At 41.0% G+C, this 17,112-nt stretch overlaps 1 protein-coding gene across 11 annotated transcripts in view; it reads left to right on the top strand.

Annotated features, from left to right (window-relative positions):
• FGGY (FGGY carbohydrate kinase domain containing) overlaps positions 1-17,112 on the top strand; it is a 468,943-nt gene that overhangs the window by 160,273 nt on the left and 291,558 nt on the right. For all 11 annotated transcript variants that reach the window (XM_067006883.1, XM_067006892.1, XM_067006886.1 and 8 more), the window contains one exon: positions 8,676-8,791. In XM_067006883.1, coding sequence (XP_066862984.1) covers positions 8,676-8,791 — 116 coding nt within the window. The remainder of the gene's footprint in view (positions 1-8,675; positions 8,792-17,112) is intronic.

Here is a 17,112-nt window from a genome sequence, read left to right as displayed (position 1 = left end):
CTTGGTTATTTAGCAATGTATTGTTTAGCCTCCATGTGTTTGTGTTTTTTACGTTTTTTTCTCTGTAATTGATTTCTAATCTCATAGCATTGTGGTTGGAAAAGATGCCTGATATGATTTAAATTTTCTTAAATTTACCGATTGTGATTTGCTTGATTTGTGACCCAAGATGTGATCTATCTTGGGGAGTGTTCCATGTGCACTTGAGAAGAAAGTGTAATCTGCTGTTTTTGGATGGAATGTCCTATAAATATCAATTAAATCTATCTGGTCTATTGTGTCATTAAAAGCTTGTGTTTCCTTATTAATTTTTTGTCTGGATCATCTGTCCATCGGTGTCAGTGAGGTGTTTAAGTCCCCCACTATTATTGTGTTACTGTCGATTTCCTCTTTTATAGCTGTTAACATTTGTCTTACGTATTGAGGTGCTCCTGTGTTAAGTGCATATATAGTTATAATTGTTATATCTTCATTTCTTTTCATTCTTTTTCTTTATTCTCTGCTGTGGCAGTGATTTCCACCATTCTGTCTTCCAGGTCACTTATCTGTTCTTCTGCCTCAGTCATTCTCCTTTTGATTCCTTCTAGTGTATTTTTCATTTCAGTTATTGTATTGTTCATCTCTGTTTGTTCTTTAATTCTTCTAGGTTTTTGTTAAACATTCCTTGCATCTTCTAGATCTTTGCCTTCATTTTTTTTTCTGAGGTTCTGGATCATCTTCACTATCATTATTCTGAATTCGTTTTCTGGAAGGTTGCCTATCTCCACTTCATTTAGTTGTTTTTCTGGGGTTTTATCTTGTTCTTTCATCTGGTACAAAGTTCTCTGCCTTTTCATGTTGTCTGTCTTTCTGTGAATGTGGTTTTTGTTCCATAGGCTGCAGAATTGTAGTTCTTCTTGCTTCTGCTGTCTGCCCTGTGCTGGATGAGGCTATCTAAGAGGCTTGTGGAAGCTTCCTGATGGGAGAGACTGGTGGTGGGTACAGTTGGTTGTTGCTCTGGTGGGAAGAGCTCAGTAAAACTTTAATCTGTGTTTCTGATGGATGGGTGGGGCTGGGTTCCCTCCCTGTTGGTTGTTTGGCCTGAGGTGATCCAGCACTGGGACCTACCCTGCTCTCTCATGGGGCTAATGGTGGACTCTGGGAGAGCTCATGCCAAGGAGTTCTTCCCAGAACTTCTGCTGTCAGTGTCCTTGTCCCTGTGGTGACCCACTGCCACCCCCCACCTCTTCAGGAGACCCTCCAACATTAGCAGGTAGGTCTGGTTCAGTATCCTATTGGGTCACTGCTCCTTCCCCTGGGTTCTCATGTGCTCACTATTTTGTGTGTACCCTCAAAGAGTGGAGTCTCTGTTTCCCCCAGTCCTGTCAAAGTCCTTCAGGCAAATCCTGCTAGCCTTCAAAGTCTGATTCTGTAGGAATTCCTCCTCCCATTGCCAGATCCCCAGATTGGGAGCCTGACGTGGGGCTCAGAAACTTCAGTCCAGTGGATGGACTTCTGTGGTATTAGTGTTCTCCAGTTTGTGAGTCAACCACCCAGCAGTTATGGGATTTGATTTTATTGTGATTGTGCCCCTCCTACCATCTCACTGCAGCTTCTCCTTTGTCTTTGGATGTGGGGTATCTTTTTTGGTGAGTTCCAGTGTCTTCCAGTAGATGTATGTTCATCAGTTAGTTGTGACTACGGTGCTCTTGCAAGTGGAAGTGAGTGCATGTCCTTCTACTCTGCCATCTTGAACCAGTCCCCAAAATATTTTTTATTAGATGCTAACAGGGTGAATTTTATGTTGTGAGTGTCTGGATTTTATTGGCTTCTTTTAAGGATTGTTGAGCTACTTTTTTTTTTTTTTTTTTTTTTTTTTTTTTTTTTTTTTCAGTATGCAGGCCTCTCACTGCTGTGGCCTTTCCTGTTGCGGAGCACAGGCTCCGGATGCACAGGCTCAGCAGCCGTGGCTCACGGGCCTAGCCTCTCCATGGCATGTGGGATCTTCCCGGACTGGGGCACAAACCCATGTCCCCTGCATTGGCAGGTGGACTCTCAACCACTGCACCACCAGGGAAGCCCTCAGTAAAATATTTTAAACCTCTAAATTTCTTTGTGAAATACTGCTTTACCCATCTGGTCTCTGCTTGTATTGTAAAACATTCTTCCTTTCTCTCCCCCATATGAATATATAGAATTGAGTTTGTTGACTGCATTGTAGTCCTTTAATGCTTCAGTAATAGTAGTATTATTCTTTGGTTTACCTGTTTCTTCAAATTATCAAAGAATAATAAAATCTTTAAATAAATTGTCTCTCTTTTCAAGTGACTTTTTAAAAATTTCTAAGAGCTCTTATTTTATATGTTTCACATTATGTTGTTAAGTTCTTAAAATTAAATGAATGGTAATATTCTTCTTTGAGCATTTAGTCATTGGAGTCATCCTCTTTGTTTTGCTAATATTTTTGATCTTGTATTCTACTCAGATATTTATGTTATCATATTTTAAAAAATTTGTATTTGCCATTTCTTTGCTGCCCTTTTTTTAAAAGAAAAAATCAAAACACCTCTTTATCACATTTTTTAAAACCTGTATTGTAAGCAAGATATCCCTTAATTTTAACCCCAGTGTGATAATTATCTTTCAACCAGCTGTAGAATTCAGCTCATTCACATTTGTTGTAATAACTGAAATAATTGATTTTATTCTTTATATTTTTGTTTTCTGTTTATATTACATTACTTGCTCTCTCTTTTTATTTTATTTGATTTAGTTTGGTTTCACTCTTAGTTCTCTCTTTATTACCTTTTTTATTCCTTGTTAATTTGAACATTCTACGAAGCTTTTTTTTTCCATTAGTGATTACCCTGTCATTTCTTACAACCAACATTAAACTTATGTTCTGCCCACACATACAAAGTCCTTTTCCTGCGTACCCCTTGTCCAATGTCTGACTTTGATGTTTTGCTAACTTAATATTTTCAGTTCCAGGCTATCATTAGATTTTCCTTCTAATATAGCGTACCTGTTGTGTTTCAAGAAAGCTTAATATTACAAATTCCTGTTTACATGATCATCATCTATTTAGATTTAAATATGTATGTACCCATATATACATGTGTATGTATATATATATGTATGTACACACACTATGGAGAGAGAGAGAGAGAGAATATGAATTAATATCAGGGTTCACCACCACTGCTTCCTCTAGTTTTTGATTTCTCCTCTGTCACGATAGCTGCTCAGAAGCAATTGATTTTTGGTTATGTTCTTTCTCAAGTATTGTCCTCAGAGAACATATATGGGAAGTTTACTTTTAAATCCTTGCACATTGAAAATCTTTTCCTTTCCCCCACAGCTGAATAATATTTTTTCTGGATATAGGATTTTTGGATCATTTTTCTTAATGGTCTATACATTTTTCCAATGTCTTCTACATTCCAGAGTTGTAGATGAGAATTCCTTAGCTAGGCTGAATCTCTTGCCTGTGTAAGTAACTTATTCTTTCTGTATGGAAGCTTGTATAATTTTCTGTTTATGCTTGAACTTCAAGTATTTCCTGGATTCACTTCCTGGACTTAATGAGACTTTTCACTGCAGGCTTAAATCTTGCTTCAGCCAGTTTAAATAAATAAATAAATAAATAAATAAATAAATAAATAAATAAATAAAAACTAGGACTATTTGTTTAATTAGAACATCTCCTTCATCTCTTATTTTTTCCTTTTTCTCTTCTTTAAAAATCCCTTCTTGAATTCCTGTTATTCTCATGTTAGGCTGCCACATCTGCCCTCCAAACCTCCTATTTATTCCCTCATTATTCCTTTGTGTCTGTGTTACAGGTGGTAAGATATTTTGTTCACTTGGTCTTCCAGATCATTAATTCAGTTTTTAACAGTGCCAGTGTTTTGTTTTGTTTTGTTTTTTTAATTCTCCTACAGAAATTTTTAATAAAATTGAAAGTTAGTGGTTTTAATTCAGAGTCTTTCATGCTGCCTTCTGATTTCTCATTGCTTTCATTATTGGTGTTCTCTTCCAATTGTTTTCATCATTTCTACCTCACTGAGACCTTCCTCTTAGAGGTGTTCTGTATGATCTTCTCTCTCAGGTAAACTAGTCCCCTAAGTTAGATATTATTTTTGTTTTGCCTACTCCTTAGTTTATGTTCTTTTGACTCTCATATAGGCTATAGGCTTTTATAGTCTCTTTGACATTAACAAATCTGAAAGCGGTGAAAGGTACAGCAGTTTCTGACCTGATGTTCTTGCTGGCAGGGAACAAATAGTGAGTGATCCTTTTCCCTGGGTGGACTCAGCTCTCCTTTCCTGCTGCCAATCTTTGAAACAATTCACCCTGCTAGTATAACCCCTGTCTTTCTTGGGCTCCTATCTTGAATTCTGATCCTACAAATCACTCTTCCCACCCATGCTCTCACACACGAGAATGTAGGTACACGTGAACACACACACACACACACACACACGAGAATGTAGGTGCACGTGAACACACACACACGAGAATGTAGGTGCACGTGAACACACACATGAGAATGTAGGTGCACGTGAACACACACACACACGAGAATGTAGGTGCACGTGAACACACACACACGAGAATGTAGGTGCACATGAACACACATACACACACGAGAATGTAGGTGCACGTGAACACACACACACAAGAATGTAGGTGCACGTGAACACACACACACACACGAGAATGTAGGTGCACGTGAACACACACACACACACACACACACACACACAGGCTGATAGGTCAGCTTGCGTGAGGGTGAATAGCTATCCTGAGAGTGCAGGTTGTTCACGAAAACACCTGAGGGAATGACAACAGTGGTCCTAATAGAAGCCTCAGAGGGAGGCGAACCTTTTGTTCTGCTGCTGCTAGCTTGCCTTTACTTACTAACAAGACAGAGTCCTGTACTTGCCCTCTCTCTGCTGAAGGTTTCTGGAGAACCTGTGGCCTCAGATGTACTTTCGAAGTATTACCAGTGTGCTCCTCTCGTATATCCATATTACCCAAGAGTTGATTTAAAGAGACCCAAATGGGAGGGACACTCATAGTGTCTGAATAACCCTAATGCCGGAGGGACTTACCAGAGGCATCTGCAGCTGTAAAACTTCCTGCCTCCTGGGTTTGGTCACCTTCACTCCAAGCATACTCTCTGGCCACTTATTCTAACTTACTGTGAGAACTGGACATCCCTCTCCTTGTCCTTATTGGGGGTGGGGAGGGGAAGTCTATCTGGAATAGCTTAGTTATGCTGTAAAGTGTTGAGCTGTTTAACTATTGCTCTGTTACAAACCACAACCAGTGCTCCGTAGTTCAGCACAACAATCATTTATTTGAGCCACAGGTAGCTCATTTAGGCTGTTCTCTGCGGGGTGGTTCTTCTGTTCTCAGCTGGACTCACTCCCCCAGTCTTGGCTCCCTGGAGATGTGTGATCCAGGCTGAGCTTGGTGGTCATTGACCTGCCCCACATACCTCTTATCCTCCTCATGGGACCAACGGGCTAACCCTGAGTGATCTTCTCAGAAGTGCAAGAGAGCAAGCAGGAACACATAATATATCTTGAAGCTTAGACTTGAAACTGGTATGCAGTCACTTCTGCCTCATTATTTTGGCCAAATCCAGTCACATGACAGAATCCAAAGTCTAGAGGTAGGAAAGGTGGCCCTGCCCACAGTGTGGGATTGGGAGGAGGAGGGTGTAGCACTACAAATTAAGTGGCAAAGTATGTGGATACATAGAGAGCAGAAGACTTGGGACCACGAACTCAACCTGCCTCAGCATTTAAGAATTGCAGTGAAACATTTCCAAGTTATAATGCTACTTCAGAGGAGACAGCCATGAGATTAGCTTGGAGGTAGTGAGGAAACTTGTGCAGAGGACACATTGGAACTGGACCATAAGAACAACATAGAGTTGTCCAAGTAGACAAGGTTGAGTGAAAGGAACAAAAATCAGTCAAGATGGAAGGGACAGAACAGAGGCACAGAAGTCTGCAAATGAATGGGGCATTTGGGGAGCGAAGAGTTGTCCTATGAGGATTGATCCTTAGAAGCAATCCTTCCACACAGCCTTTTGTTTCATTGCATTGTTCTTTCCAGTGAGCTATCATAGCTTCTAAAAAGTTGGAATTTCAGGCGCTGTGCCAGGAAGAGTTATCCTATTGTATATTCTTCTGCTTTCTTTTTTTTTTTTTTTTTTTTGTGGTACGCGGGCCTCTCACTGTTGTGGCCTCTCCCGTTGTGGAGCACAGGCTCCGGATGCACAGGCTCAGCGGCCATGGCTCACAGGCCCAGCTGCTCCGCGGTATGTGAGATCTTCCCGGACCGGGGCACGAACCCGTGTCCCCTGCATCGGCAGGCGGATTCTCAACCACTGCGCCACCAGGGAAGCCCAATGGCTGCTTTCTTTATACCTCAAAACATTATTTTGCTTAAATAAGGTGAAGGGTTTATTAGCACATATGTATTAAGTTTCTACTGGGACTAGTATTCCTTCAATATATTGGTGCCACTTAACTTAGCTCAATGTGTTCTGCTATATATGCTACATGTGAAAAGAATACTGATAAATAACATTTGTTTGCTTTCAAAAGACATTTAGGTTTCACAAAATGTGAGCTCTTCTGTGGAGCCCTCCCTGACACTTTCTCCCCCTTTCTCCCACCAGGTTCTCCTGCTAAAAGTTCTCATTTCTCTCTCTACTTTCTTCAGAACATTTTGGTTAGGATGTGATTTTAGTGTGATTGTTTGATCACTGTCTCCTCAATTAAATTGTCAGCTTCTAGGAGAGCAGTAGACCAGGTCATTTGCGTATAACTGGTTCCCCAGAGCCTAGCATAGTGCCAGGGTCATAGTGACTGAATACTAAATATTTGTTAAGTGAGTGAGTGAATGAGTGAATCAGTGTGAATGACTGAATGAGATAGGCCTAGACTATTGGCTCTATGAGATAGGTAGGTTTTGGTTTATCTGTAAAACTGCAAGAGTTCCCCAGGTTTCTCACTTACCTGTGGTGAGGCAGACAGACCATATTCATTCTCTAGAGCTTCCATTCAATAATTATTCATCATGGCTTGACATATGGCTGAATGTGGACTAGGTACTAGTGATGTGGAGATCATTAGGGCTGGTTTTGCACTGAAGGAGTTGCTGGTTTAGTGGCAGAGATAGAGAAGGAAAGGGGCAAAGGCAATCATTGTGCTAAGTGTTAAGATACAGGTATGTCCACACTGAACTTGGAGAAGAGGCTTTGCACTCAGCTGGCCCTCCACTGGGGCTTTTTGAAAAGGGGCAGAGTCTGAACTGAGTCACAAAGGCTAATCAGCAGTTAGACACGTAACAGGGAAGAACATTCTGGGCAGAATGGAGTAAAGGTTTCAAGGTACAGGGAAGTGAGCAATCAAGGCCACTGTCGGATACTTCAAGTAGTTCAGTGTTGCAGAATGGAGAAAGCAAGGGTGGGGATGGCAAGTGAGGAAGCTGGAGGTCAGCATGGTCATGTCACAGAGGGTCGCTCAAACCCAGCTAAGGACGGGTCTTTTTTCCTGAAGGGAGTGAGGAGCAATTGAAGGGTTTTAATCCAGGGTTGGTGTCATCGGATTTCACCTTCTGAAGTTTGCTCTGGATGCAAGGGAGAACAGATTGGAAGGCATGGGACTCGTGGGAAGAAGATATATAAAGAAGCAGTTAATTATACAGTGTGATAAGGTCCGTGTTAGATTTGGTTCCTGCTCTGTGATCTCAGAGGAGGAGCATCTAAACTAGAACTGGGGTCTCAGTCTAGGCTAAAGGAAGTGTTTCAAGTTATCAGGGTGAAGAAGCTGGGAAGAGTTTTCCAGGCACCTAGAAGTAGGGCAGAGGCACAGAAGTGTTCGAGAATGTGACCTTTTCAGAGTGCTGCAAAGGATTCTTTATTGCTGGAGTGTAGAATACTAAGAGGGAATTGATGAGAAATGAAGCTGGAGAGTAAAACGCCATCCAGAAGCAAGTCTTCCTCCTGTTAAATATTGCTTTAGACTGCAGTTATCACATCTATACCAAGAACTTTTTTCTTTTACTTTTTTATCGTAGAGAATTTTGAACACGTACAAAATAGAGAAGTATAGCGAACACCCATTTAGCCACCCTCAGCCCTACAGCCGTCAACCCGTGGCCGGTTCTGTTCCATCTGCAACACCATTCACTGCCCCTTCACTTGCTCTTTTAAAGCAGATCCCAGATAATATATCATTTTATACATCAGTGTTTCAGTATGTATCATTTAGCTAAGAAGCCTTTTTCAAAACATAACCACAATTATCAGTTTCATTCCTAACACTTAATAATAATGCTCCATATCATCAAGTAGCTAGTCATTATTGTAATTTCTGCTTATCTCACAAATGTCATGTAAATATGAATATAGATATAAATACAAATATTTGTATACACTGTTTGGTCCAGACCTTAATAAAGGGCTGGGACCCTTTTGAAAGAGAAAGAAGATGCTCTCAGTCATTAACAGGTGTCAGTGGGGACTTTTGATTTAAACAGGGATGAGTAACTACCTACTTCAATTTATTCTACTTTTTCAATACTATTGCAGATATCTGGATGAGAATTAGGCAAAATATAAAGGAAGCCAGACTCATATTATTGGTCCTACCTCTCTCCCATTTTCTTAGGTCTCTCTGCTCCCTGGTGTGCAAATGGACATACTCTGCAGAGAAAGGCTGGGATGACAGTTTCTGGAAGATGGTTGGCTTGGAAGACTTGGTTGCAGATAATTACAGCAAAATAGGTAAAAAAATAATTTTTTCTGTTTATGTGTATGTACACATGAATATATTGGTGTTTATTTTTTGTTTGTCTTTGTCTGAATTAAAATATAGGAACACAGCCCTGTTTTTCCAAGAGAAGCAAGTAAGTTATGATGGGTAGGCCATGACTAGTAGGCCCTTGTATTGGGGCTTAAGGAACTGAGTTACGAAAAGCTGCCTTGAAATGTAGACTCTTATACGTGGGGCTAGACTGAGGAAGATATTTGCATGGAGCAACTGGGAATAGCACAGTCAAAGGGATGTGTATGGATTGTCTCCAGTCAGACCTAGGAAAATGTCTTGTGATTTAGGTTCAAGGAACCAGGCAAGGCCATACGGAAAAAAATAATTGAAAAGGTCAAAATTGGAAGGATCAGGAGCAAGACATAAACTGCAACGTGAGCCAGTGGTTCCTGACTAAAGCCGTAGGGTCCCTGACTTCCAGTTTTATGCGACACTAACTGGGTAGTAAAGGTGTGGATGATTGGTAGGAATTTACCTGGTAAAAGAATTCAGGTACTAAGTACGTATAATGGTAGCTGATATGTTAAAGTTTCAGGTTTACATGTTCATGTCCCAGAAAGATGTTTATTTCTTATAGTTACTACCTACGATTCTAGTAAGCTGTCATCAGGTAGGCAATTATACCTAATTAAAGAGAAGTACTTCTGTATTGTTTAGTGTGCAGACTAGGAGGTTGTAATGAGACAATTTAAAAGTACTGCGGATTAAACAGGATGGCAGAGTATTTCCCTTTTATGTAGTAGAATAGAGGTAAATGATTAGCAGGCAGCTCTGCCATTCTCATAACATGTCCTCCAACTTTGGGTCCAGATTAGCCTCTTCATTTCTCATCAGTTCCCAGCCAGTTAGTGGGAAGAATAAAAAGGACCAGAAGAATCCATCCACATTCCTTTGGAGGAAGCATAACATTGAAATGGGACATATCATTTCTGATCACATCCTATTGACCAGCACTTGTTTTTTGTTCTTTTTTTTTTAACATCTTCATTGGAGTATAATTGCTTTACAATGGTGTGTTAGTTTCTGCTGTATAACGAAGTGAATTAGCTATATGTATACATATATCTCCACATCCCCTCCCTCTTGTGTCTCCCTCCCACCCTCCCTATCTCACCCCTCTAGGTGGTCACAGAGCACCGAGCTGATCTCCCTGTGCTATGCGGCTGCTTCCCACTAGCTATCTACTTTACACTTGGTAGTGTATATATTTGACCAGCACTTGTTAACGGGGCCTCATTAGGCTGCAGGGGGGGCTGGGAAGTGTGGTAATTGGCCAGGCAGTCAGGTGACCATTCATGTGACTGGCCAGAAGTTGAGAGATGTGCTATAAAATAATGGGTGAACAACTAGTAGTGTCTGCCATAGTTTCAACCCCCCTTGATAACCGAGTCACTTAGTAGGTCATTTCAGTCCAACCTTTCTCTGGTGGAGTCCTCATGACTACTCTCTTAGATTGCAAGAATATAAGAATAGAAATATGAGAGATCCACATAGCATCTATACTGCTATGCTGTGGACAACATAGCTCAGTTGTCCATGGTCAGTTCAACTACTAATAGCTAAATCTGGGGTAAAGAACAGAGCCAGGGTAGTATGCAGAAAGAACCTTTCTGGACTTTCTGTGGCTGGACTGAAACCATCATAGGATCTGAGCTGGTAGAGAAGGGGAGCAGCTTGGGACCAGGAGATGGGAGGAAGAAAGCAAAGCAGCAGTCATTAGTCATCAACTGCATTCTAAGTTCTTTGGTCGGTGATTTGGTAGGTGATTAATTTATTTATCTCATTTGGCCCTCACAAACCTATTTGTCTAGCTGTTTCCATTTTACAGATGCGAAAACTGAGATTCAGTTCTTTTGTCTGCTGTTTAGTTGTAGGGTCAATAGTAGGACTAGGGTCTCTGACTCTACACTTTTCTACCAAAGCAGACTTCCTCCTTGGGATATCTGGGACCTGAGGGAACTGGCTGGCCTCCAGCAGGATTAAGCAGAAGTCCAATATTTAGCACCCAAAGCCAGTTTGAGCTTGAGTGGAACAAATATCCATAGTCCACACCTAGACAGGAGTCAGAGTGTGATGGGCTCTCAGCCGATGAGTGGATATAACTTCACAGGGTATAAAAAATCTTAATACTTTAAGTCATATGGTGGTTAGTTTTAAAATTCTGGGTATTCAGACCATCTGGAGCCAGCAACTGAGATAGCAACTGGGGAACAGAGTCAGTCTTTTATTATGGGGGCTGAGGGAGCCAGCCAGAGAATGGCAGGTCAGGACTCCAGCCAGCCAGACTGGGATTTTGAACAGTGCCTCAGGTCCAGCAGGGGAAATGTGCAGCCAGACAGCAAAGTGATACTCAACCAAAAGCTTCGGGAGGGCAGGGACTGTATCTGCCATACATTTGAGTATCTTGGCGTAGAAGATGTTGGTAAATATCTACTGACAGAATGTGTTTGACTTGAGCACAATTGTTTGAATTGAGATGGATTGGAAAGAGTTAAGAGAAAACCGTGGCAAAGAGATATCCCAGGTGTCTTTGTTTGCTCGGGCTGCCATAACAGCATAGACAACAGAAATTTATTTCTCATGGTTCTGGAGGCTGGGAAGTCCAAGGTCAAGGTGCCAACAAGGTAGTTTAATTCTGAGGCCTCCTCTTGGCTTGTTGGCAGCTGTGTCTTGCTGTGTGTTCATGTGATCTCTTCTTTGTGTGTGTGCAGAAAGAGAGCTCTCTGGTGTCTCTTCTTATAAGGACACTAAACCTATCAGATCAGGGCCCCACCCTTTAGGCATCATTTAACCTTAATTACTTCCTTGTTGATTCTTATCTCCAAATACAGTCACATTGGGGTTAGAGCTTCAACATAGGAATCTTGGGGACACAATTTAGCCCACAACCCCAAGGGACTAGTGCGCTGGTCATTAGAGCTAAAGCAGGGCCACTAAGTCCTGAGTCCCCAGTCTGGTGTTCTGGAGGCTCCCCATGAGCTTCCTGCCTTGAAGAAGAAGCATCAGGACTGAGTACTAGGGGAAGGACTCTTGTCCTGTAATTGAGGGGTTCAGGCAAGTTGGGTCTGAAACAGTGAACTGGGAGCAAGGGTAGTTTTAGTTTTAGCACTGATGGTATGAACTTAGACAAGTCTCAAAATGCTGTATATCTTTATAGTCTTGCCTATGAAAGATACAGTTAATGGTAGAATGAAAACTAATAGTTTACTGTTTCTGAGACATGATACTATTGCATTACAACCAGTATCCTTTTAAATTTTCAAAACAGCATAACAGAGTTTTTTTTTTAAATTTATTCTGTTCTACAGCTGAAGAAACCAAGGTTCAGAAAGGGGAAGGGTGTCTAACCTATGTTTGCACAGTTTGCAAATGGTAGAAGCAGAATTCAAACCTATGTTTGGAGGATTCCAAATCCTGCTCTAATCATTTTGCTGTATTGACTTCCAAATAATGTTTATTGTGTGGCTATAGTAGGCAACAAATAAATGCTAATCCTCCTTCCCCTTCTATATTTCAAGCACATTTCTGTGTGCTTTCACATACCTTGTTGCATGTAATTCTTAAAACCAGTGACAAAAGTACTGTTACTTTGTTTACAGATGAGAATCAGAGGTATAATTAACTTTCTATAACCACACGCAGAACCAATAAATGATGTCAGGATTGAAACCCTCCCTGTGGGAGGCCCTAAAAGGAGCTAATATTTTACTGGAACACAAATTTCAACTTCAGTTGCTTCATTGTTTAAGTGATTTTTAAAATTTATGTGTCCACCCTTTCCCTCAGATTTAGTTGTTTGTTCCTGAGTATTTCCATGGTGTGTTGAATGCAGATTTATTATAGTACACATTGATTACCTGTTTACATGTCTTGATTCTACTGTAGACTATGAGCTCCTTGACCTGTGGATTTTCACTTATTTACATTTGTATTCTGGCCCCAGCACAAGACATGGCACATTTTAGCAGCTAAATTACTCTTTGATTAATAGGTGGGGTGACTGGGGTGGCTGGTACTGGGATGTCCACACTTTTTGCTTTTAAAAGCTCTAGTGATGTTTACTGATTTTAGCAGTTATCTTAGGTGACTTGGTGAATGTTCAAGTTCAACTCTGATTTTCTGATTATTTTCATCTTTTTGTGCTCCCCTCCCCTCCAACACAAGACCCATGTTTAATTAGTATATTAGCTCTGCTAATAGAGCAATACCTACAGGAAATATTCATTAAAAGTCCATAATGCTAATCTAGCAGAAAATTTCCAGAATAATTTTATTAGATTTTGCCTGTTAAGTTAATGGATTTTTAATGGATGTCCTAAGGAGCCATATCATTAACCATAATATTACCATACATGAATTAAAACTTACTCAGTCATCAAACTTAATTGTATGATGTTTCCTTTGATTTTCATTTCTGGTGACTTGAACTTGTAGTTTCAGTCTGAACCAGAAGTGGAGGATGTTAAAGAGGATATGAACTCTCAGTTCTTTCAGAAACTCCTCTGGAAGCCACCTCCAGGCAGTCGTAGCAATTCTGGGAACTATGAGAAATGAATCTTGGAAGCCTCCCTATGAAGTGTTAAACATTTCCAGTGGACTCATTGTCCATCAAATGTGGACACTACAGTGCAAAACCTTTTAACAGATTTGAACAGCACATCATGGATTTGAGCGTTAATATAATTACCATAATTCGCTCCATGTGGAGCTTTTAGGCAAGTCTTTACCAGCCTTCCTGGGCTCACGCAGTAAATAAATGCTTTCCCTGAAAACTGAACACCTCAGCAACTGATAGTCTTATGGAGGGACATTTTTGAAATAAATTATTTATGAAGTGTAAGTTAAGGATCAAATGCAATATTTATATGGTGCATTTCAAGGACAGGGGAAGAAATTTACAATGTTTTAAGTAACTACTTGCAAGTTTCCAAAGATAAAATGTTACTACCTAATGCCTTCCTTAAGGAGGTATTTGGATGGTTTGGTTTGGGAACATTATGCAAAGTAAAAGAAAAAAAATAATTTCGTGAATCAAAAGAATATAGTAGACATTTCTTTTTTTTTTAACATCTTTATTGGAGTATAATTGCTTTACAGTGGTGTGTTAGTTCCTGCTTTATAACAAAGTGAATCAACTATACATATACGTATATCCCCGTGTCTCCTCCCTCTTGCGTCTCCCTCCCACCCTCCCTATCCCATCCCTCTAGGTGGTCACAAAGCACCGAGCTGATCTCCCTGTGTTATGCGGCTGCTTCCCACTAGCTATCTATTTTACCTTTGGTAGTATATACATGTCCATGCCACTCTCTCACTTCATCCCAGCTTACCCTTGACATTTCTTGACAATTAAAACTATACTAGGTGATTTCATGTTCAGAATGATGGAGAAAACCCAAACCAGTATTTTGTAGGGAATTATATACACATAGTCCAATTAAATGATCTGTGTCAATAGATTTTGACCTTCAGTTCTGTGTGAATCATTCCCTGGTTACCTATCTAATCCTAAATATGTATCAAAAGCAAACAAGAAGGAAGAGATCAGCAGGGAGGAAGGACCCTTAGGAAGAGAAGCAACATCCCACCTGTTCTAATTGATTATCCAGGCTCTCTTTCAGCAGATTCCATTGCTTTTTCACTTCCTGGGAAAAGTGCTTCATTGTATTATTGGGGCAGGCCACTTTATGCATGTGTACAGCATGGCTGAATTATAGAGTGACTATCTGCATTACAGAAAGAGCCTTATTACATAAAAGGGTACAGTGTGTTAGCTTATAGATCATTCGTTTTGTGGGGTCAGGGAAGCCAGGCAATGCAGGAACTTAAAGTTCAAGTAGAAGGAGTTACTAACTGTTAAATGAGAGGCAGAAATGATGATGAAGCCGATGTAAAGGGGACCATTCCTTAAGGGGAGGGAGACTGCATTTTTTTCACTGGGTTTCTCTCCCTTTATGAGACCACGTTTTAGACGTCGGACACTGTGGGCCCTTCACCTGGCACATGGTACATACTGATGAAGTATTTGTTGAATATATGTTTGAATGAAGGATTTGATTAAATAAGCCCCCATTTGGCTTTGATTATTCCTAATAGTTAATGGGCCCTATAACTTCTTTTGAATTAAATGATACTACTAGTCGATAGACAGTGTTTTTGTTTCATAAATTCAGTGTTCACAGTCCTTTTTTCACTAACCTGTTTACCACTTAAGAAGGGCTCCTGTGGAAGACCCCCCCCCCCCAAATCCCCGAATGAGAGCTCATTTCTACAACAAGTCTCTCAGAGACTTTCCAGACAGGAAATATTACAGACTCCTTCACAAAAAAAACCCCAAATAACTGAAACAACTTATTTTAGGAAGATTGGGAATATCGCTTTTCCATAGAGTAAAATAAACACTGCAGTTAACTGAAGCTGAATTTTAGATATTTTTGTCCTGTAGGCTTAAAATTACAGCTAAAGAATCTTGACTAATGACATGTATGTGTTTGGGACATAGATACGTCAGTATTCACCACTGTCCTGCTCCAGAGTCCAACCAGTTGAGAACATTTCACAGAGACACCTGAAGCAAAGCATGATATTGACTTTGGTTAGACTGAATTAAAGAGCAGTGGGGGGAATCCTGCTCTCTTTTCTGAACCTTGGAACCTGCATGGCCCTGACTTGATCCATTCATTGGCAGGCCAAGGAGCTGAGACAAAGAGACAAGACATCTGGCTGGGCTTGCTTCGGCACTTGATCTGCTGAATTTAAACTCAAACTCCAAGAACTCGCTGACCCTCAGGTGGTTTAAATCCAAAGAGCCCACAGGTTGTTCAAGGAGACAGACACATGCCAAGCCTGTACTGACCCCGTTTCAAGGCTGTTGCTCCACTTCCACATGGCCCTGTAGACGTTGGTTTTTCCCAGAGTCTCATGGATCAGCGAAACGATTCCTCCTTCCCAGGCTAGAGAAAGTAAAGAGTATAGAAGCAGGAGATGGGAGTGTTTATACTAGGGCTACTCCATCCTTGGGGAAAGAAGAGGAAATCCCCTTGTGGAAACATGCCCAAGGGGTTTTCACCAGCAATATTTATCAGGACCAGTGTTGGGAGCCTGAGTCCAACAGTGTCATCCATAGTTGTGGAGATTATGAAATCCTTTTAAGCTATGAATACTCAGTGTTCTGAATTTGCCCAATAGAACTGGACATGTTTACAAGGATTTACCCATTCATTCCTTAGAATGTGAAACTTGTTTTTCATTTAGAGTTTTGCTGAACTGCTGCACCATCTTGGTATCAGAAGATGCCAGTGCTGTTTTTAGTAATTTACATTGGGAGGTCTGGAGAAACCTTTGGCCACAGGTAATCGTAGCATTTTCCAGGCTCTGTTGGGGCCCGTTGTACGACCTCTTCCTTGTCCTGAGGGAGACCATCCCATGGGTGCTCTGGACTGGGCTTTGTCCTTGACCCTAAGCCTTTGATCTTACCCTGTCTACTCTTAACATCTTTGTCATTCCTGCCCAAGTGGCAGAACACGGTCTTTCCAGTACTTGAGGCAAGAATATATCCTCTGAGTATCGAACTGTCTTACTTTAACCTTTAAAATTAAACTTCTGCCTGATGGAGAATGACCTAGAGTTCTTCCTGTCAGTTAGTGACCTATCCAATCATGCATCCATCCCTCCAGCCATACTCCTGAGTGCCTCCTATGTGCTAGGTGCTGGTCTAAGTTCCGGAGAAACACAAATGAATTCATCATGGTCCATCCCCTTGAGGATCTCATGTCTTTGGGGGTGAAGGGTGGAGATAATTGAATTAATAATCTCAGTGTTTTTTGTTGTGTTTTTCAGTAATCTAGAGATGTAAGCAGATGTAAGCAGAGCATGAAGTCACTAGTAACTAGAGGCTGTATCAAAGAAGTCTTTGCATGAGCTAGCATTTGAGATGTGTCTGAAAAAATATGAGTAGTAGTTTACCAAGCAAAGAGGAGAAATGATTTGTGAGGCAGAAGAAACAGCATAGGCAGAGGCATGGATTCATGGAAGAGTGTGAGTGTCTGTGAATGGTTGAGTGTGCCTAGAGCAGTGGACCTGGGATGGGGTGGGGATGAGTGGTGGAGGATGGGATAGGAGAGGGGCCTGGGTTTAATTTCCAGTGGGACTCCTATACTTCCTTGAAGCTGGGGCCACTGGTAAGAGACTCAGCGTCACAAGATTGGCTTCATTGCTCTAAAGAGATGGTTCCATTACTATCCTGCCAATGCTCTAAATAAAAGTGAAGGCAGTTTTA

The sequence above is a fragment of the Kogia breviceps genome, chromosome 1, assembly GCF_026419965.1.
Source record: "Kogia breviceps isolate mKogBre1 chromosome 1, mKogBre1 haplotype 1, whole genome shotgun sequence".
In the NCBI taxonomy this organism is placed as follows: domain Eukaryota; kingdom Metazoa; phylum Chordata; class Mammalia; order Artiodactyla; family Physeteridae; genus Kogia; species Kogia breviceps.
The sequence above is the reverse complement of the archived record's forward strand: the minus strand, read 5'-3'. Positions and strand labels throughout refer to the sequence as shown.